We start from the raw sequence: 22,931 nt of genomic DNA on the forward strand, positions 1-22,931 counted from the left end.
GGTATCTGTGAGTCCCCTCAGCCTGTTAGTCAGCACTGGGTCCCACTGCACTCCTGTGGGCACAGAGGCAAGGTACCCAGGGTACGCCAAGACAAGGTAGAGAGCTTTCTGATTGGCACCTGCCTCCAAGCCTGATAAAGTGGGAAGGAAACACTGCATCAGTGGCCAAAGTTCCCGGTGCGTGTGAGTAATCCCATACAGTGCTTACACAGTCATGTGCAACAGTAATAAGCCAGGTACCACAGTGCCTGCTATCTTACGAATGGAAACTGTTACCACTGAGGAAAACAAACAAGAGCAAAATCAAATGGCTGACAGTCTGATGGGGTGAAAGATTTGTAAGCCGCTAACATCTAGCTGACTACACCGATATTAAAGTAACGCTATAGCCTCTAAGTTTCCAAGCTGCCTGTGTTACATTTCTGTGAGTTGGTGACTTAGTTGGCTGACAAGTTCCCATCTTGTATCCTAGGCTGGCCTCTAACTAAAGCTCCTCCAGCCTCAGTTTCCCTAGTGCACCACCCTGCTCTCGTGCTCTTTCCTTTTTCTATAAGTGAAAATAACAAGACACCTAGGAGCCTTTCTTTCTGTTATGCCTGAAGTGAACAGGGTGGGGTGGGGGTGACCATTGTTCTGACTTTACTATGGGAGAGCAGAGGAATGGGGGTTCCATGGGAAGGTGCAAAAGAGAGCTCACTGACCTTCTTTATCATAGCCTGTTCTCATTACAGGCCACAACCCTGTCAGCCCCCACGCGATCCACCCCCCTCAGAGAGCTCACTTCCCCTTCCTTATGGCTGCCACCACTTTAACTGAGGCACTCTCACTTGAGCCACTCTAAGTGTCCCATGGTGCCCTAACTGACCCCGGGTAGTCAGTCCACACATCACTGCAAACTGTTTCCAACAAATCCGTTCATGCACGTCGGTTTCATGGTCTGTTTGTTTTTCTGAGGTTGAGCATGGCTCCCGATCCAGTGAGCCAGTGAGGAAATAGCAAACCATTCATATTTTTTTTAGCGCTGTATTCCTATCCATTTGAGGAGTGAGGACTTATAGAATATCCCTTCATATTTTGCAGGAGTAATAGAGGAGAGCGTGGGTTTTTCACATGTGAAGGGTCATGAGAAATGAAATGGAAGCCTCTTCCTGCCGAGCTTTAGAAGTTGTTTTGTGACTACAGTCCCACACATACAGTAAACAGTGCAGTGCCCTCCCCCCCACCCTCAATTTACCCGGCAGGAAGTCTTCACAGCTTCTCCCAAGTTCGGCCTAGAAAATGCTTCTGGCTGCTCTGCACTCAAACAACCCCTGTGACTCAGCATCCTCCTTCCTGCTTCCCTCCCTTTATCCCTCCCTCTTCCCCCCACCCCACTCCTGTCCAAGGCTGAGGACTTACTGCCCCCCTCCGTCTTGCCTGCTTTCCATCACATTGACCCCCATCTCAGCGGGTTCTTACATGCAGGCACACGGGGAATAAGCTAGCCTTCAGCCTGAGCATTGTTGCAGAGAGGATAGCAACAGGGGTTTGCTGTAGGTTTGAAGTCAATTGCAACATTGCAACTGAAAAAAATGAATACAGTAGCACGTGTTGTGGAGCAGGACCAGGCTGTGCCTAGGCCTGACCTTATTCCTCACCTGGGTTGCCCCCCATCCCCCCCCACCCGTTTCAAACCAGGGAAACTGTTCTTCCAAGCAGCAGCAGCAGCAGCCTTATTTGAAAACAGTTTGCGTCAGTACTTATTTCTGAGAGGTTACCGCACTCCCCTCGGCAGGGGAGAAAATTATTAGTTTGGTTAGTTTCGAGATCATTTCAGTTGATAATCATAACGAATTGGTGACGTGGCATGTTTAGGAACTCTTTGCTTCTTTCTCTCTCCCCCGGGGCGGCGCCCAGAAGCGAGCACCCGCTGGCGCAGCTGTACTGCCACTCCATCATGGAGCACCATCACTTTGACCAGTGCTTGATGATTCTGAACAGCCCAGTAAGTATATCGTTTATTGTGAATTCTAAAAGAGAGCTTTGTAAATGCCGTTTTATTTTTAGGTTTTGGACTTATTCCCGGCATCATAAATTCTTGAGCATTCTCTATTCCTTTTTGGGTAAGGGAGGAATAGCACAAACGTTGACCTCTCTGCAGCTTCGTCTCTCTGTGCAGTGAGAGCTATCTAGTGTTGCCCACAAGGGAAATCTGGTTACTGACCTTCGGTTACTCCAAACTAGAAACCAAGCTGGTATCTTATTGGCTCCTGCTTAACTTTTTTTTGTTGTTTTAAACAAATGCGATCAGTATCTGTTTGTTCTTTTTTCCCCTTTGGCTGTGCTGGGATTGAACCTAAGGCTTTGCACCTGCTAAGCGGGAGTTTCTCCGCTCAGCTGTAACCCCAGCCCTTGGTTTCCTTGGTGCTTCCAGCTGCTCACAAGCTGTTTTCTTAAGGACTGAGAAAGCTGTTCGACACCCTGGATGATTGAATGTGTGTAAATGTAAGAAAATCATGTGGTACAGTTTGCTAAGTGAACACACGTTGAAGGTCATGCATCGACATAATGCACATCACATTGTTTGTCTAATGAAACTGTTGATAGTTTTTATTTTTCTTATTGGATTATTATTTATTCACATTATTTGTTGTCTACCTGTGTTAATTTTATAAGGAAAAAAAAAAAAAAAAAAAGGAAGAAAGGTTTTATTAGTACACCGAGCACAGTCACAGTGCATGGTACATAATCCCAGGCAGTTACATCACAATATCTTTATATTTCCTGAAGTTGGGTCTAGTTTTTTCTTTGGATACCAGAGAACAAGGGAATCATATTCTGGTCACTATTATTAGGTCCAGCCATATAATATCCCGTTCTCATGTCACAAACCAAAATGGCCACTCCAGGATGACAGTTCACGCTGTGGGCCCATTCTTCCTTCGCTGGTCCCACCAGTGTGTCTGGCTCTTTACAGTGCGTGTCCTCTAGCCCTTCCTTACTTCCAAGACCCTGTGTAGTTTCCTACCTTTGATCATTTCCCCTTGGCGGAGCAGCATTGCTGGCACATGCAGGAAGGGGATGCAGGCAGTCCTGATGAGACCTGATAGGTTGTGGCCATATGGTGGAGAAGGTAGCCCCCCATCAGAGGTCTAGGGGAGGAATTGGCCAGAAGATGGAGGGAGGGTGGGAACAGGAAGATACAAGTGAGGGGTTAACAATCAGGGTGTGATGTGAATAAATTATAATAAAATTTAAAATGAGGGGGAAAAAAAGAGAATATTTGAAGAGTGAGGAGGGCCCTCGTCTGTGGCCGGTGTGAGGCTCTTGGCACTGCTTGTCCTTTGTCGATCAATTCCTGTCCACGCTTCTTCTCGCCCCACAGCCCAGCATTTCCCTCCATTGCTCTTGTGTGCTGTCAGGACACTGGGAGGGAGCCTCTAGGCCTGCTGGGCCAACTCACCTCCAGAGAGCACATCTCTTGGTTTGCTTTGTGCTCTGGTTTCAAAGTGCTATAGGTTTTGAGTGATCTGCCCAAACATTGCACTTCCCGTATGCTATGTTATTTTTAGTGAACAATTTTCCAAAATCGAGACTGAGAAACATATGAATGTTAGAGAACAAACACCTGTACTTTCCTTGGGAAAATGCTCTGTAGCTAAGGTTTTTTATTTACTTTTTTGGTAGGGGAAGGAGTTGATTTTTTTTTTTTTAACATGGGCTCATATACCTCGACCTAACCTCCCTCTCACTGAATAGAGGAAAGCTGGTCTTGATCCCCTAATCCTCCTGCCTCACCTTCCAAGTGCAGGGATTGCAGGAGTGTGCTACTACACCCTGCTCAACAATGTCCTGTAGGTGTCTTATTTCAAGTTTAGTTCCAAAGGAAATAAATTACTAACTTTTAGAAAGGTGTACTAAATATTTTGTCATACTTCCTTTGTTAGATAATATATAAATTGTTATATAGTATGTTATTTACTTACCATGACACACGAGAAATCTGGTTGTACATTTTGCTGACCTAAGTTATAGGAGCTGTCTATAAATTCTGTCTTTGTAAGCACAATTAAATAAAAAAAAAAAAAAAGAAAAAAGAAAAAAGCCAGACTGTGCTCTTCAAGGAAAAACTGAGGCTGCAGAATCAAAAAGACATTTCAATTTCCCCTGGAAGTTGTTTTATTTGAAAAATAAGTAAAGGCTTCAGAAGTTTCCTGAATAGTTTCATCTGGCCTAAAGCTACAATGATGAACTATTTAAAAAGAGTGACTGTGGCTGTAATTATGGTTTCTGGTCATTCATTTGATGCATGTTAGGTTCAGAATCTCATCCCCATAATCACTGTCTCCTCTCCCAGCTGAGCAAACCAGCCCTTCCCTGGCTCCATTCTTGCCTCCAGCTCTCCTCTCCAAAGCTCTGTGTGAGTTCCTGTCTCTGAGACCTAGAAAGCCATATGATTCAGTTTACACGTGTTTTGAAGAGATTTGGAGTGGCCGAGCTGTGTGCTTTGTTTAGTTCAGGATCAAAGAGCTGCTCTGCTTTAAATTATAGACAAAAAAAAATACAAGATGTTACATAACAAAAACCTTCAGCAGGGCGTGGTGGCGCACGCCTGTAATCCCAACGCTCAGGAGGCAGAGGCAGGCAGATCACTGTGAGTTTGAGGCCATCCTGGTCTACAAAGTGAGTCCAGGACAGCCAAGGTTACACAGAGAAACCCTGTCACAAAAAAGCCAAAACCCCCAAAACAAACAAACAAACAAACAAGCAAAACAAAATAACAAAAACACTTCAGTCGTGTTTACACATAGGTTGTCTCCATTGCCCCCGACGCTTTTCTTAGAAGAATATTTTACAAATATGGGAAACATGGCCTACAAAAATTCCTCCACTAATAGTCCTAGTTCATGGAAAAATTAGCATGATTCTTTTTATTATTCTCTTGGGGGAAGTTTGTAATATAATTGCATCATTTCATTTTGTCCTTTCCTCCCTCCTACCCCGCCCATCCACCCCTTCTTCTTCTTTTTCAAATTCATGGCTTTTTACCCCATTAACTATTGGTGTGTGTATGTGTGTGTGTGTGTGTGTGTGTGTGTGTGTGTGTGTGTGTTCCTAGATATGTAAATACAACCTATGCAGTCTGTATAAGGTCACTTGCATGGTAAGGTTTCCGGTTGATCATCTGGTATTGAATAACCAGTTGCTGTGCCCTGGGAAAGACTGCTTTGCCTCCTCTCCATGTATGCATTCCTCCCCTTTAAGCATCCCTGGCAGACCTTTGAGCTCATGCTCTCTTAGCTCACCGACTAGTAAGCACTTTGGCTCAAGCCTGCTAAACCACACATATCGTTGTGTTCATAACGACCGGTACAGCTCTCGGTAAGGTCTATAGATGTGAGCCAGAAGTGGTACCCAGTTCGTTACAGGAGACACAGGTGAGTGACTCTTTACTAATCAAGTATCTAGAAGCTTCCCCATGCCATTCCTTGTGTTCATTAATACAATCTTCAGTTTTCAGAGTGTCACGTGCTGTTATATTATGGCAATTAACCTTCCCAGAGGAAAAGGACATACTTAGTTAGTTTTTAGATTTCAATTCAGTCTCAAGGAGGTTATGCATTGGAACCACATGTGTACGGAGGTGGGGATGATGTCAGATGGCTGTTTTTATTTTATCTGGCAGGGCGGTGCATGGTGAGGTGAACAGGAATCATACTGCTTCATAGCTTATACTTTTAAAAAAGCAGGCTCAGAGTACGAGGCGTGTGTCTGTCATACAACTGTGTCTTCAGAATTTGTTCCTGACAGCAGTTCCTGCGGGAGAATACTAACAATGCTTTTCTTTTTCTAAAGGGCAACCAGATTCTCAGTGGCCTCTCCATTGAAGAATATAAGACCACACTGAAAATGATCAAGCAAGCAATTTTAGCCACAGACCTAGCACTGTACATTAAGTAAGTTTTAAGAAGTGATGCCCTCCAAAGTAGGTCTTGACAACATTTTTTTTTTTTTCATGTCCACACTGGGAAATCTTTATAAAAGCTGTTACCAGACTGGTTGTATTTCAACACGGGCGGTCAAAAGAGTCTACTCCTGTGTGCACATTGCTACAAATGGTAGCACAGGGTATGCATGATGCTCTTCTGTTGCTGTGTCTCTGAAACTGCCCTGGGGCATCAGGGTGGGTTATCCAGTCTAAACCTTCTAAGGGATGCTGGTTTTCCTCCTTTCCCTCACTGGCCACTCTCTCCCCATTCATGCTTCTTTTATGTTATCACCAAGCCTAAGGGGGGACAGGCAAAGAACATCGAAAATAATCCTTGTTTCTTTTCACTTGACTTTTGAGGGAGACTGTTAACGGAGAGCTGTGCCATTGTCCTAACGGAAGACGGTGCTGTCTCTGGTTGGGCTTGTCATGATTATTGTGCCCTTCTAAAAGCTAGGAAATGCTCGCCAGCATTTGGACAGCCCATCTGTAGATTGCTGCCTCCGATTCATGTGTGGACTCACACGCCCTGACCTTTCCTCTCAGTGTCTATCTCTTTCCCTGGACATGGGAGTCAAAGCCACGCTGTTAGTCTCTCCTGTGAGAAATTAAAAGACTACAACAGCCACACACAAAGTTAGGCCACATACCCAGTGCTCGGTGTCTCCTAATGTGCGTGTGTCTGCTTCACTGAGATTTTGAGTCAGTTTATGGTGAGTCAGAAGAGAAGGAGATGCAACAAACTTCAGATTGATGAAAAGTCATTTCAGAATAGTGGTCATCAAGTCACGAAGATCTTGAAAACTATCATGGTCTGCACAGGCTTCCCATTTTTATGCTGTGTGGGGCTCTCCTCTGTGTGTGGAACTCACTCCCACTTTTGTTAGTCAATCATACACGGTCTGTTTTATCTTGTAAGTTTATCTTTTGATTGGTCTTGTTGATGTTGGGCACATAGGAGGTCTTTCCTAGGCACTGGTGACTCTTATGTCCATGGAATGATAAGAAATACTATTTAAAACTTGCTCTTTGCTTCCAAAGCATTTCACATCTTTTTTTTTTTTTTTTTCTGTACCAAGATATGGCTGGATTGGAGACCATAGACCCTCCTACCCCACGCACTTAGGAGATCTTAAATCATTCTTGCCATCAAATTTTAGCTCACACTATTCTGGTTTGTGTGTGTGTGTGTGTGTGTGTTTAATAAAAACTATTCCTGAGTTGAAACTGCCATTATTTGTGATCAGGAGTTAAAAACAATGTGCCTTTAAAAAAATATCCTTTGAAAGTAAAGCAGAAGAGTGGAGGTACTGAGCGCTGATGAAGCTTTGGTGTTGGGTTCTGAGATGGGAAAAATGCAGATTTGCAAGTCTGTCCTTCCCAAGTCTTGTAGAGCAAGGAGGAAGAGCCCGAGGTCTCACCATAACCACCATACTTTTCTTATTTTTTTTAAGGAGACGAGGAGAATTTTTTGAACTTATAAGAAAAAATGAATTCAGTTTTGAAGATCCTCTTCAAAAGGAGTTGTTTCTGTAAGTTGGCTTTACTGTCTGAGCGCGCCTTGCTACCCAGTTAATTTTCTCTGATTGCTTGTTAATTGGCATCGTTATATATAATGACTTTTGAGGTTGTCGGCTGCTCTAGAGCGCAAGTATGAAGGGATGGATGTGGTCATTGGCAAGTTGAAGGAAGCAGATTGTTGCTTTGCTGAAGACAGATAGGTACAATGGAGAAGTGAAGAGTTGATGGCTAAAGGATTAGCCTTTCGCTTCGTTTCTCACTTCCTTTGGAAAGGAAAAGCAAAACTTAACACCCTATAGGTTGTGAGAACAAGCGGGGGGTGGGGGGGGCACAGGGGGGCCGGGGGCTGCAAAGTATCCACTTCTTTTGTGCCACAGCACAGCAGTGCTTCCTAGTGAACCCTTCAAGTTGACTGCTCCTCTTCTTCAGTCCACGGATTCCTTCCTCCTTCTGTCTCTGTGGCTGCTTGCCACCGTCTTTGCCATGGCAATAACTTGTATCAGTAAAACAGAACCAGGAAACCACTGTAAGTTGGCTTTGAATCAGTTTAAGGGACACTTGGAAGGATGAAGGAAAATGAATACCACAAGTTCAGTGCCACACAGGGATATAAATGTTGATGCCCTGTCTTAAACAATAAAACAAAACAAAACAAAAGCCAATGACTAAAGGTACTGTAGAATTACAGATAGTGTTGACGTCAACATTTCTTTAAAGAAACTGAGATTGCTTAGCCTGCAAAACAAATAGGCCAACTAAAAGAAAACAACTTATAAGTACCTAGCTGCCTGTTCTGTATAGTCATGCTTTCCTTATCACCAACTTTTCTTTCAGAGTAGTGCCTTAGAAATGTGTGGGCCTGCTCCTGTGACTAATGTGAGTGCTATAATAACAAAGAGAGAAATACCACAAAGCTCCAAGTTTGAGCCAATTTTCTCTTTCACAGATAGGTTTATAATCAAGATCCTATGGTCAGTCACCTTTGGCAGGCACAGTTATCTTGGCAAGTATGGTCGAAATCCTTCCTGACAGTGGGTTCCACTTGTGGTTAAAAATACGTCCAGCATATTCATTCCTGTAGAAGAGTTAGAATAACAGAGAATATGGCAGCAATAGCCTCCTGTGGTTCCAGGCTGAATATCTCTAAAGGGACAAATGATATTTTACCGAGACTGTTTGTTTTGCAAGAATTGCCTTTTTTGTCTGTTTTCCCCCAAACAGTGTAAAGGGACTGTTAAATACACATTTGAAAATGATTCAGGGAAAGACAGCTGAAGTCGGACATTGAGCTTAGGGATGTAGCCCAAGCTGGTAGAAGGCTTTTGTAACAATCCTCAGAGTTTGGGTTCAATCCTTAGCCGAGCATAACACAGGTGAGGTGGCCACACCTCTAAACTCAGAATTTTGGTGGTGCATCATTCTAGGCTGTATAGTACAGTGGAGGTCCTCTCAGAGTGTGTGAGAGCCTCCCCATCCCCCACGAGGTTATTTTCACAGCTGTGTTGTTCTATTCCAAGGCACATTGTTAATAGCCTGGGGACTGTTCCCACTGCTCTAACCAGAGGAGAGCTAACAGCATCACCCCCCCCCCTTTTCCTTTTCCCTGCTGGGGAAAAAGACCCTCTACCATATACTGCTCTGCCTTGAAAGTGTTATTACATAGACAGCCCGGCATGTGGCGAGTGAATTAAGGTGGCTCACTATAAATAAACAGGTCTGTCCTCATTAGGATGTTTAATGTTATCTTTGTGGTTAATCAGTGTGGTTTCATCTCACTATCAATGTGGAAAAGCTAGTGATACCAGGCAAGTTTTTACCCCAAGGACAAAATAACTCACAGGGCAACCAAAATAGCAAGGCAGCATCCCAGTCACAACAGCCAGGTTCTCGGAATAAATTGTTTCTCCTCTGTAGTTTTTAAATTTTGGATCTTCTGTTTTTAAGTGATTTCAATTTAATATTTTATAAGTAACAACTTTACTGAGAATAAATATTCACAGATTGGGGGGTTTCTTTCTCCCGTAACAGAGCAATGCTGATGACTGCCTGTGACCTCTCTGCGATTACTAAGCCCTGGCCTATTCAACAACGGGTATGTTGCTCAGTGGTGATCAAAGCAGAACAAAAAAGTCAAAATAAGAAAAGTCGCTTCACGTAAAGGTAGCCTTGGAAGTAAACAAACTTCGATTTGTTTTTGTATAAGATGGAGGGGCATACCTCATAACATTGTTTTAATGATTAAATGGCAATGCTTCACACAAAGTATGTTTCATTGCAGCTACCTCTTCCACCTCAGCTGTGGTGAAGATAGCAATGTCACGGGGGCACTGCTGTTTTTCATCACAAGTAGCAGCATTCACCCTTTGTATTCTTATTCTTTCATGCCTCTAAAAACAGCAGTAGGTGGAAAACACTGCCAAGTTCAGCTGCCAGCTTGGAGTGGACCCTGGTCTCCACCTCCATCAGGAATGGAGCCTGATGGGCCTCCAGCAGGTCTTATATTGTTTAGGATAGTTTTAACTATTCTAGGGCTCTTTTCTGAGGGGTATTTCCTTATGAAGTTTAATATTATTTCTTCAATTCCTGTGAAGAATAGTGGTGGAATTATGTTGAATTTATTGACTACTTTGATAGGTGGCCAATTTCCCAATATTAATTCTAACAATCTGTACCCATAGGAAGTCTTTCCATCTTCTGGTATCTTCTTCCACTTCTTCATTCTGTGTCTTAAATTTTTTACTAAATAAGTATTTCACTTCCTTACTTTATTTAAATAATTTTTAAAAGTTTTTAAGAATGAAATTGTTGCCAGGCATAGTGGAACAGGCCTTTAATCCCAGCACCTAGGAGGGAGAGGCAGAGGCAGAGGCAGGCGGATCATCGTGAGTTCGAGGCCAGCCTGGTCTACAAAGAGACTCCAGGACAGCCGAAGCTTACACAGAGAAACCCTGTCTCAGGGGGAGGAGGGACAGAATTGTTTTTCTTATTTCTTTCTTTGTATATTTGCTGTTCGTATTTAAAAAAAAAAAAACTACTGCTTTGTGTGTTAATTTTGTATACTGCTCCTTTACTGAGTGTATTTATCAGCTGTGGGAGTTTTCTGTTAGAGTCGTTAGAGTTTTCTCTGTATGGAACTACATCATCTGCAGATAAAGATACTTTAACTTTGTTTTTGCTATTTATATCCCTTTTTTTACCTCCTTCTTCTGTCTTATTGCTCTAATTAAGATGTCAAGCACTATATTTGATAGGAATGGAGAGACTACGCATCCTTGTCTTAATCCTAAATGCTTAAGTCCTTAATCCTTAAACGCTTTCAGTTTCTCTCCATTAGAATGATGCTTGCTGTGGGTTTATTGTACGTTTTCTGTATTATGTTGTAATGTGTCTCTCGTATCCCTGGTTTCTTTGGGACATTCATCTTGAAAGTATATCATACTTGGTTGAAAACTTTTTCTGCAACTAAGACATTTGCATGATTTCTGTCCTTGAGTCTACTTATGTGTAGATTACATTTATTAATTTATATATACTGAACCATCCCTGCATCGTTTGGATCAATCTAGCTTGCTCATGGTGGATAATCTTTCTAATGTGCTTTTGAATTGGGTTTGCAAGTTTTCTTTCTTTTTTTTTTTTTTTTCGAGACAGGGTTTCTCTGTGTAGCCTTGGACATCCCGGACTCTGTAGACCAGGCTGGCTTTGAACTCACAGCGATCCGCCTGCCTCTGCCTCCCGAGTGCTGGGATTAAAGGCGTGCGCCACCATGCCCGGCTGGGTTTGCAAGTTTTCATTGAGAATTTACATACTGGCCTGTGGTTGAATCTTTGTGTGGTATTGGTATCAAGGTAATACTGATTTTATTTTTTTTAAATGGAAATAATCCTTCCACTTCTATTTTACAGAATAATTTGAAAGGTATCGATGTTAGTTTTTCTTTTAATATATGGTAGAAATCTTTTGTGAATCTATGTGGCTGTGGGATTTTTTTTACATGGGAATTTTTTTAAATTACTGCTTCAATATCATTGGATATTATGGGCCTATTTAAATTCTTTACCCCATCTCAATTGAACATTGTTAGATTATATATGTCTAGAGAGTTATCCACTTCTTGTAGGTTTTCCTGTTTAGTAGAATACAGATTTTAAAGTATAGGCTTACAATTCTCTGAATTTCCTCAGTGTCTATTGTAATGTCTCCCATTTTGTCTTTATTTTTTTTTTCCATTTTAAAATTAGAGTTATTTTATCTGCCTGAGTGTTTTGCCTCCATGTATGCACCATGTGCATGTCTGGTGCTCTTGGAATCAGAAGAGGATGTCAGATCTCTTGGAACTGATGTTGCAGGTGGCTGGGAGCCGTCATGTGGGTGCTGGGAACCAAATTGGTCTTCTGCAGGAGTAGCGGCCGCTCTTAAGCATTGAGCCGTCTCCAGCCTCCTATTCTCTCATTTCATGTTTTGGGTCCCCTCTGGTTGTGTGTCAGTTTGGCTAAAGGTTTACCATGTCCTAAGGGTTTTGTTTGTTTGTTGTTGTTTTTTTTTTAAGGCCCAACTCTTGTATTCTATTTAAAATTTTTATTTCATTAACTTCAGCCTGGGTTTGATTCTTTCTTCCCATTTGCTCTTTTTAGGTGTCATTTGTTACTTTTTTTAAAAAAAAAGCTTTCGGGTGTATAATTAAGTCATTAATATGAAATTTCCCCAGTTCTTTTTATGTAGGCACTTAATGCTATAAACTTGGTACGGCATTCATGTATTTCCATACATTTCAGTATGCTGTATTTTCATTTCCATTCTATGTAGGAAGTTTTCAATTTCCTTTGATTTCTTCTTCACCTGATTGTTATTTATTAGTGTGTGTTTTTTCCCAATTTGTGTACTATTCGCCCATTCTGTTGTTGATATCTGGCTTTATTATTTTGTGTTTAGGCAAGATGAAAGATGTCATTTAGCTTTTCCTATAGTTTTAAAGACTTGTTTTGTGTCCTAATATGTGGTCAGTTTTAAAGAAAGTTCCATGGGCTGCTGTGAAAAGGATGCATTTATCTTCAGGACTGGTGTTCTGTAAATGTCTGATTTGATTTATGATATCATTTAACTCTAAAGTCTCTCTGTTTAATTTCTGTCCACATGACCTGCCTATCGGGGAGAATATTAAAATCACCCACTGTCATTATGGTGGGGTCAATCTATGATGTTAAATCTAAAAATGACTCTTTTATGAAGTTAGGTTTCCATGTGTTTGGTATGTACATGTTTAGGATTATAATATCCTCTTGGTGGATTTTTCCTTTAACACATATGAAATGTCCTGCCTGGCTCCTCTGACTAGCTTTGGTTTGAAGTCTGTGCCTGCTTGTTTCTTAGTTCTATTTTTGGACTAAAATTTTCCATTCTTTTACTCTGTGGTGGTATCTGTCCTTGATAGTGGGGTGCATTTCTTGCAGGCAACATAAAAATGGATTTCTTTTTTGTAATCTAATTGGTTTGTTTGTGCTGTGCCTTTTTATTGAGGAACCAAGACTATTAATATTAAGTTACTAGTGAACAGTGTTTTTTAATTACTGTATTTTGTTATAGTGGTGTAGCTTTTTATGCCTTTTTTGGTTAACTGTTCTTGAATCATTTATTCCTTGTATCCATTTGGGAGTTTTAAATCTTATCATCAGACTTTAGCCAGACACAAAATCTCTATATGTGATGGCTGATCTTGGTTGTCAACCTGACTGCATCTGGAGTCACCTAAAACCTAAACAACTAGGAATACCTTCAAAGGATTGTCTCCATCTGACCATTAGAGATTGGAAGATTTACCCTAAATCTGATCATTCGACGTAAAAAAAACATACCCTAAATCTGAGCCACACCTTCTGGCGGCAGACTAGATAAAAGGACATGGAAAAAGGAAGCTTTTGGTTTTTGCCTGCTTGCCCTCACTCTGGATGGCAAGTTCATCTCTCCCGCTGTTGAAGCATCTCTTCACTGGCATTACGACCGACTTCAGGGTTCCAACAAAGACCAAAGATTAGCTGGGTCAGCCCTGTGACAGAACAACTACTGAATTCTTGGGAAACAGCCACTGTCAGACATCTTGCAGCACAACCTGTAGGCCACTCTTAATAAGCGCTATCTTAATATAATATATACATATTAATATATATGAATATTCATTTATTCCATCAATTCTCTGCCTCTAAGGAAACCTGACTAGTACAGATTGTGGTACCAGAAATGGTTCTACAGAAAGATAATTATAAGTATGGATTTTTAAGAGTCTGGAACAGGCTTTCCAACTTGCTGGCATCTTCAGTTACTGGAACCTCCTAGAAGCTCTGCTCTGAGCAAATCCATGCTATGAACTACTTGAGGAATATGCCAAGATAAATACATTTGCTTATTCTGCCTGACCTATTGGGAAGAGGAAGGAATTTAGTGACTCTATGCATAAAACTTTGACAATTTGTAGAAAAATAAGGAAAATAACACTGTAGTCTCTTTGCTTCTAATATATCTGTGTATATTAACAAAAGGGAGAGAAAAAAAGAACTTCCTGATAAAAGTAACCACCTTCTAGCATCTCAGTACACAGTGACAAGGAAAACAACGAAGTCTATGATGCAGAGCTCCAGATGCTTGTGAGCAGCCTAAAGGTTTCCAAGTGTGCCCTGGACGAGAGTCTTCTCTCCAGCAGCCACAGAACTTATGATGCAGAAAATCAAACGGAATCCCTCATTATAAGCATGGCTGAATTACAGTGAAAAGCCAAGTCCCGGTCACAGGGTGTCATCAGTCACAGGGAGGGCACTGACTGGTAAGGAATCGGATACTGTGTCTTGGGATGGAGATGTGTAGGAGGACCCCTCAGAGGCTGAAGACTTTGAACTCTCAGCTTCTGAAGGGCTTATCTCAGTGGAGAAAGCAGTCAGTCCACCTCTAGCGGAGGATGCGCGTCTCCCCTGATGCTGCAGAGTGCCATATTGCCCTCTCTGCTGTTGCCTGAGAGAATGAATCCTTCTTTGTCTCTGAATCAGCAGTGACTTTCCCTGAAGGCGATGGCAGGCAAGACAATTCTGATGCCCCTCAGGGCCCAACATTATTTGCCTCTAGACCTACCACCAGACCTAAGGCTAAACAGGCTCCTTGAGGGGAGATAGAAAGTGCAGTTGGTGAGGAGGAATGGTATACCACAGAAGAGCTTATGAATTTGCTAACTAATTCGAGCTGAAGTCTGGGGACTCTTATATGGGAAAGATTTTAAGGGTATGGGCTAATGGTGGAAGGCACATATATACCAGATAGGCTTAGTTTATTGATAGGGGGCTCTGAGTCTAGGTTTAATAACACACAGTTTTTGGTCCACTATATCAATGACATTGTGCTGATTGGGCCAAGGGAAGGTTAGGTAGCAACCACTTTTGACAATACATATGCACATTAGAGGATGGAGAAGAAATCCAAGCAAATTTCTAGGGCCTTCTATCCCAGTGAAATTTCTAGGAGCCCAGGGACGTGGGCCATGCAGAGAAAGTCCTCCTTCTAAGGTGAAGGATAAGTTAGTGTACTTGGACCCTCCCACCACCAAGAAAGAAGCACAGTGCTTAGTGGGCCTGTTTGGAATCTGGAGACAGCACATTTCTCACTTGATGTGTGACTGTGGTCCATGTACTGAGTAGCAAGGAAAGGCGCTAGGTGTGAGTGGGGCCTGGAACAGAAGGCTCTCCCAGCAAGTCTAGGCTGCTGTGCAGGCTGCTCTACCTCTTGGACCACATGCTCCAGCTGACCCGATGGCCCTTCAGGCATCAGTGGCTCATAGGGATGCTGTTTGGAGCCTGTGACGGATGACTGGCCGAATCACAGAGGAGAGCTCTGTTTCTCTAGAGAAAGCTCCGAACATCTCAGTGAACTTCTGTACAGTTAAGAGTGTTCATTCCAAAAGTGTGGACCTTCAGGTTAAATTTTATACACTCATTATCAGTTATATTTTTGTGCATGTATCCACCAGCCAAAAGGGAAAGGAAGAAAGATAGGAAGGAAACAAAAATAATAATAATCAAAGACAGATTTGATAGAACTAGAAAAATAATAGCCAAGGAAATTCTAAGGAGTAAGCGTACTTCCAGGAGTAGCACAACCTAACTGCAAATTATATTACGGAGCTATAGTGATCAAGACTGCCTGGTACTGCCGTAAGAATCAACAGGGCAGCACTTGCTGCTCTCTAGAGGATCTGGCTTCAATTACAAGCATCCACATAGCAGCTTACAGCTTTCTGCAATTCCAGTCCCGGGGGATCTGATGGCTGCTTCTCAACTGTGTAGGCACTGGGTCTGCATGTGGTGTACATACATAAATGCAGGCAGAACACCCATACATGTAATTTTTTAAAAGTAGACAGTGACTCCAATGGAATGGATAAGAGGACCCAGAAATAAAACGTATAGCTATGCTCATGTGAGTTTTCACAAAGGGTAAGAAACATACATTTGGGATATGGAGGGGGGGGGGGTGTCGGGAAAGAAGGTAGCCTGTTCAACAAGTGCTACTGACAACATCTGCTGCACACCTTCAAGAGAATGAAGTAAATTCATATCTTTCAACACTTGTCTAAAGCCAACTCAAAATAGATCAAAGACTTTTAATGTAAGTCCCCAAATACAGAGACTGCTACATGAAAGCTCCTCATGACAGGGAATACTCCTCAAGACAGTGGGGACTTCTACCGCACAGAACCTGGCCCCAAGCATTACCAGCAACTACATGGGCCTGTTTGAAATGAAAAGGGTTCTGCACAGCAAAGGAAACTACAAGCAGAGCAGACAGACAGCACCCAGAATGGGAGAGGGTCTGTACCAGTGATGTCCAATAACTATTTTTAAAAGTGTTCAATATCCTTAGCCATCAAGGAGATGCAAATTAAAACAATTTTTGAGATACCATCTTACCTCAGTCAGAATGGTTCTCATCAACAAATTTAACAACAAATGTTGGTGACAATATGGAGTACAGGGAGCCGTTATTCACTGCCGGGGGGGGGGGGGGGTGCAGGTTAGTACAGCCATTATGGAAGTTAGTTTGGAGGTTCTTCCAAAACTTAAAAGTAGAACTATCATTTGACCCACATGCCTGGGCATATAGTCACAGGACTCTGTAGCATATCGCAGAGATGTTTGCGTACTCATGTTTATTGCTGGTTTGATCCCTATAGCAAATGATAGCAATCAACGTAGTTGTCTATCAGCAGATGAGCAGGGCTTGAAAATATGGTACAAATATAAACTAGAGTACTGTCAACTCTAAAGAAAAATGAAATCACAACAGTTTCGTGAAAATGAGTGGCCTTGGAATGTATAATGTTAAGCCAGGCCACACGGTCTCAGAAAGAAAAACTAAAACTATGTTCTCCCTCATATGTGGATCCTAGCCTATAATGTATAGACGCAGATATGGATATAGATGATACAAATATATCATGTAGATAGAGTATACTATAAAAGAGAACAAGAAAGAGTCAAAGTTAGGTGATGGAAGAAATTCAAGTAATGAGCACATGAATCATAAAGGGACATGAACACAATTTGGAGCATCCATGGCTCCATCAAGACATGACTAGTTGAACTACAGAGCAAGAAAATGGGCACAGACAGCCTTGTTACCATGAAAGCAAGGAAGTTACTAGAAAGTACTAGAGTTGTGCTTAGAGAACAGAGACCTGGTCCAGAAGCTTGCACTGGCAGAATGGAAGAAGCTGCCTCCAGAAGGACTGCAACACACAGAGATGTTTAAACCCCCAAAATTCAAATAATAAAAGTATTAGCAAAACGGAAACCTTCTAGTGTCATCTTTGATAGATGCTTGCGAATCAAGTGGGTTTTTAATGGGTACACTGGAAAGAAACTTGTTTTCTTAAATATGAATTACACCGAAGCATAATCAAATAATTGATAATGGGAAACTTTTTCGGTATTTAAACAAATACAACAAACCTAAAAAATATTGCCTTTGACTGTCACCCTTGTGGAAACCCCCAAATAAATGGACGCCAGAAAACATCAATAATTATGACTATCACAAAAAGAGGGACAGACTTCATATAATTAGCCACTACTGCCTAAGGAGCCAGGCTAAGAAGAAAATGAGCTAGTTTAGCTGAGCCTTGAGAAAGCCATCAGTGGCATTACAAGAATGTGGTCTGTGGAATCCAGACTCTGAGAAACTATAAGAAAAACAAACCAGAATGCTCAACAACAACGGAAATTGCAAGAAAAGGTCAAAAGAGATTACAAGAAACCTAAAGGGCCTGTCAACCAGTTGCAATACAGCATTCGGTGCTGTTTTTCATTCATCTTTTATAGTTGGTGCTTTAGAACATAGAGTTGGCTGTGACATTGTGTCTCCTAGGAATGTCAAGTCTCATCAACATGACTGCCCAAATGTGAGCTGAACAAGGATGACCCCAATAGGCTTGATAACATGGCTGGTGGGGGGAAAGCTCACAAGGCCTTAAGCCTTCACAAAGAACTGCAGGTGACTAAAGTGTGTGTGTGTGGCAGAGGGGGGTGGCGAGGGGTTGGCGGGGGGGGGGGGGGGGGCACAGGAGAAAGGATTTTCCCCAGCTGGGAGAGAGCACACCAGCTGGTTGTTCGGTACCAGAGGATCAGCCCTGAAACACACACACAAGTTACACTACACTGACTGAGAAGTGTTTAGAAATAAATCTGAGGCCGTGGATTTGAAAACAAGCTAGGAAGGGTATATGGAAAGTCTTGGAAGGAAGAAAGAGAACAAGAAGAGGTAGGGTGGATCTGGGAACGGTTGTGGGAAGAGGGTGAATATGATCAAAATGCATCGTATGAAATCCTCAAGGAACTAGGTGCTTTTTTTAAAAAAATGAAAGAAATGGATGCTTAATAAATAGCTTGCTGGTTACCATACAGATGAGCAGACTCGCCCTAGACTCGCAAAACTGAAGCCTCTTGCTTCCTGCTTAGTTAAGGAGTGTCAAGTAGTTGTGAGGGCGTGGTTACAGCAAATGTGGCATAATTTCTGTTTCTCATCACTGTGTCATCCTAATGCTACCCATGTGCTGGAAACAACAGGTTTGCTAGACTTCATTATCTCACTCACAGTCTCTGTCTCGAAGACCGACCTGCTCCTCCCCTCACCCCACACCTTGCTCCTCCCTCCACCCCCCCCCCACCCCAACACTCAGTCTGTTGTCTGTTTCAGATAGCAGAACTTGTAGCAGCTGAATTTTTTGATCAAGGAGACAGGGAGAGAAAAGAACTCAACATCGAGCCTGCTGTAAGTACGCGGTTCTCTTGGTGGGAACTACTCGCCACATTTTAAAATTATATACTTGTCTTAGACTGGTTCTTATTGTGTACATTAAGCTAGTCTCCATCATAAAATCCATTTGCCTCAGCTTCTTGGTGCCGGTGTTACAAGCATGTGCCCACGCTTCGCTAAAGCGTATACTGCTTCTTAATACGTCTATGATACGTTTCCTTGGGAATGCAGTTTCTCGTTTCACTTTTTAACAAACTCCTTTTAGAAGAATCATACATGCTGACTCAAAAGCAAAAGCAAGCTAGGGAGGTGAAAATTGCTTAGACACTAGGTCCTAATGGTGTATATGGATCATAATTACAGGAAATAAATGCAGCCACAACTTAATTCACTTCCTTTGCTCTAGTATTTGCCATGTTCATTATTATACACAGAAAAGTGATAAACAGTTGCATTGCTTTTCTGCATTATTTTGTGAGGATAAATACCCATAAGAGAACAGTGACTTTAAGAGTGTTTGATTTTCTGGGCGTGGTGGTGCACGCCTTTAATCCCAGCATTCGGGAAGCAGAGGCAGGCTGATGTGAGTTCAAGGCCAACCGGCTCTACAGAGCAAGTCCAGGCTAGCCAGGGTTACAAGAGAAACTCTATCTTAAAAAACAAAAAACAAAAAACAAAAAACAAAAAACAAAAAACAAAAAAACAAACAAAAAGTATGTATTGGGGCTAGAGAGATGGCTCAGAGGTTAAGAGCACTGGCTGTTCTTCCAAAGGTCCTGAGTGCAATTCCCATGGTGGCTCATAACCATCTTATAATAAGAACTGGTGCCCTCTTCTGGCATGCAGGCACACATGCAGGCAGAACACTGCATAAATAATAAGTAAATAAATCTTCTTAAAAATTGATACATACTGCCTTTTAATATAGAGGTACAGATCTCAAATGTGAAAAAAGGATCTTTTCAAACCATTTATTTGTTTCAGTTTCTTCCTTTTCTTTGTAGGGTTTGGGTGTGTGTGTGTGTGTGTGTTTTCTATCTGACCTCTTTGAGCTAACCACTGATCATCTGTTTACAGCCAACCTTCCCTGTGGCCTTTGAGTAAATGCAGATCTGTCTGTGTGTATTTTCAGGATCTAATGAACAGGGAGAAGAAAAATAAAATTCCAAGCATGCAAGTTGGGTTCATAGACGCCATCTGCTTGCAGCTATATGAGGTACTCACAGGGAAAACACTAGATTGCTAAAGTTGGGTTGTGTTGTGAATTGAATCTGAAGTATGTTGAAAAGATTAGCACTGGATGCATATTTTTGCTTCTAAGCCAAAAACTGTAATTATCACTGCTATTGTTTCTTTTTGCTGACGAGTGTGAGGTCTGTAGCGAACAAGGGACGTGGTTCGCATTGACTCACTCTGGGTATAAATATCTGCTGAGCACCCAGCGTGTGCTGGTCACCAACATGTTAATTTAGGGGGTGCTAAGGGGCACTTGCTGTTGCTGCCCTTGAAGGGATATGCCCTGCATACTCTGTCTCTGCACTGTCTTTCTAAAGTTTAATTTTAGCCTAAGCACAAAAAATAGTCGCCCAACTTTTTTTTTCTTCACTGTCATATTGTGGCTTAGATATTATTAAGGGAAGTTTTCTGAGGACTTTTTAAAAGGAGGAGGTTACTGGAATATGGTCCAATCTCCATCCTTCTGCCATTTTCACTTCTTGGTTTTGTTTTTTTTTGTTTTGTTTTGTTTTTTTGGGTTTTTTTTTGTAGCTTTTGTTGTTCTGGCGAAAGTTCCTTCTAATATTCAATGCACTGATTTAAATGTTTATTACCCCAGTTCACAAGGAGATGCCGCCTTTGTTTCTAAAAGTTCGAGTGGATTTAAGTTTCATTTGCTTGAGAAATTATCCTGGGATTGTCATAAAAGGTTAAGGCCAAACAAAAAATACAAATTTTCTAATCCAGATATTGCAGATTTAGTAATTGGATGTGTAAAGTTCATCTGGGGGGGGGGAAGAGAATATTTACCCCAAATATGTAGTTAATGCAGAGCCCAGTTGAGAGTCCAGTTCCCGTCCTTAGTCCAGGGTTCCAGTATTAGTCAGGGTCCTATTATGTGAAGAATCGCCATGACCAAGGTGAATCTTAGAAAGGAAAGCATTCAGTTGGGGGGCTCGATTACAGTCCCACAGGTTCAGTCCATGATCATCATTGCCAGAAGCAGACGCGCATCCTACTTGAATAGTTGAGAAGTAGTTGAGAGCTACATCCTGATCCATAGTTAGAGGGGAGGGCATGGGAGGGAGGAAGGGAGGGGAGGAGAGAGCAAGAATGAAACTGGTCCTAGTTCTAGGCTTTTGAAACCTCAATGCCCACCCCCAGTGACGCACTTCCCCCAAACAAGACCACACCTCCTTCTCAAATAGTGCCACTCCCTGGGGAGTAAGAGTGCAAATACAGGAGCCTATGGAGGCCATTCGTAACCAAACCACCAAAAGCACTGACAGGTTTAACAGACAATCCTGCTGATGAGGATGAAGGGCATGGTAGAACAGAAGACACACCTGCCTCCCCATGGTCCTCAGGGTCCATTTGGCCAGGCTTCTCCTCAGTGCAGAAGTTCTTCCTCAGATGCTGCCAGGAGCCGTGTTTCAGGTATCCTCAAACCTCCTGTGTATGCCAGACCCGTTCCCTGCTCGTTAGGTAAAGAGTTCTTCTCAGCTGATGATACCATGGCTCTTGATTTTTCCCATCCCTGTAACCAGAAAGAATAATATAATCAGAAGAGCCATTTTAGATTTCACTCTGTTGTGTAGTTTGTGTAAGCACTCTTTATGCTGCTGGGAATTCTATATGATCTTGAAAGGTGCCTTTATCATGAAAGTGGCATGTTCTCACTGCAGATCAAACAGAAAGTCCTGGGAAGCAAACTGGCAGATTAAAATCTCTCATAGTCTTACTATTCAGAGATAGCTATTGATGCTGTGTGCACTGTAAGCTGTTCTCGGGTCATTTAATAAAACTTGGTTTTTAAACTCCATGATACAGCATACATGTCAGATGTGAGCCTGAGACATTCATAATGATCATAAAGCACTTACCAAGTATTACTAAGCCTTGTTGGGTATTTGTCATTTCTGTATTACAAAGAAAGCCACAGCAAATGTTCTTGTAACTAAATGGCGCCATGCTTGGTAAATAATAATAACCTTTATGAGATTGTGTAAAACACAGGAACAGTTTCTCACAGCACCCTCAGGAAGTGTCTGCTAGCATAAACAGCAGACCCAAACAAATGGCTCTCCCATGCCTCGCTGTTGATGTATTTTAAAGATTCACTTTTATCTTTAATCATGTGCATGTCTTTGTGTGGGTATGTGCAAAAGAGTACAGCTGTTCCTAGAGGCCAGGAGCAATGGACCCTCTGGAGTGCTAGGCAGCCGTGAGTGCTGGGACCCGAGCTCACGTCCTAAACAAGAGCACAACATGCTCTTAGCTGCCAAGCCGCCGTTGCCCCAGCCTCACCGTCAAGACCCCCTCAGTGTTGTCCTCACCTGTCCCAAAGTATGCCTCCTCAACTATGTAGCTTAAGCGGGAATCCTTGGCCAATACCCCGTGTGTGTTTCTAGGACTTAATGAGATTGCCAGCCGTGGGCTGCTCGTGTAATGACTGTGGCCCTTGGTGACAAGCCTGTGGCAGAGGCTGGCGTCTAGTTGTTCCTTTTCTTTTCCTTAGGCCCTGACCCACGTGTCGAAGGACTGTTTGCCCTTGCTGGACGGCTGCAGAAAGAACAGACAGAAGTGGCAGGCCCTTGCGGAGCAGCAGGAGAAGACACTGATTAACAGGGACAGTAGCCAGGCCAAACGAGACTGACTGCCTCCGCCGTGCAAACTGCCACAGGCCCGGTTTCACCATACACTATGAAAATTTGTGTGCACTTTGCCGCTGCTGTATTTTGTTTTTGCACAGCTCCTGTGAGCATAGCATGACGTGTTTTAGAGACTGCTACCAACTTTGTATACTTTCGTTTTATGCCACTGAAGTGAAATGAAGAGTCACACTCACTCTGAACAACGTTGATAAGAATGCTGCAAGCGGCATTCCTACACTCCGCTCAGCTTTGCTTGGGGGTTATAAATAACTGGCCTTTTTGTT

The 22,931-nt window shown here is 42.4% G+C and overlaps 1 protein-coding gene across 1 annotated transcript in view; it reads left to right on the forward strand.

Moving 5' to 3' along the window:
• Positions 1-22,674, forward strand: part of Pde5a (phosphodiesterase 5A) — a 121,288-nt gene extending 98,614 nt beyond the window's left edge. Inside the window, exons 15-21 of the mRNA XM_051166056.1 lie at positions 1,897-1,984; positions 5,836-5,936; positions 7,423-7,500; positions 9,518-9,581; positions 18,719-18,793; positions 19,911-19,994; positions 22,512-22,674. Of these exons, the coding sequence (XP_051022013.1) occupies positions 1,897-1,984; positions 5,836-5,936; positions 7,423-7,500; positions 9,518-9,581; positions 18,719-18,793; positions 19,911-19,994; positions 22,512-22,649 (628 nt within the window). The 3' untranslated portion in view covers positions 22,650-22,674. The remainder of the gene's footprint in view (positions 1-1,896; positions 1,985-5,835; positions 5,937-7,422; positions 7,501-9,517; positions 9,582-18,718; positions 18,794-19,910; positions 19,995-22,511) is intronic.
• The last annotated feature ends 257 nt before the right edge of the window (positions 22,675-22,931 follow it).

Source organism: Acomys russatus, chromosome 23 (genome assembly GCF_903995435.1).
Source record: "Acomys russatus chromosome 23, mAcoRus1.1, whole genome shotgun sequence".
NCBI lineage: Eukaryota > Metazoa > Chordata > Mammalia > Rodentia > Muridae > Acomys > Acomys russatus.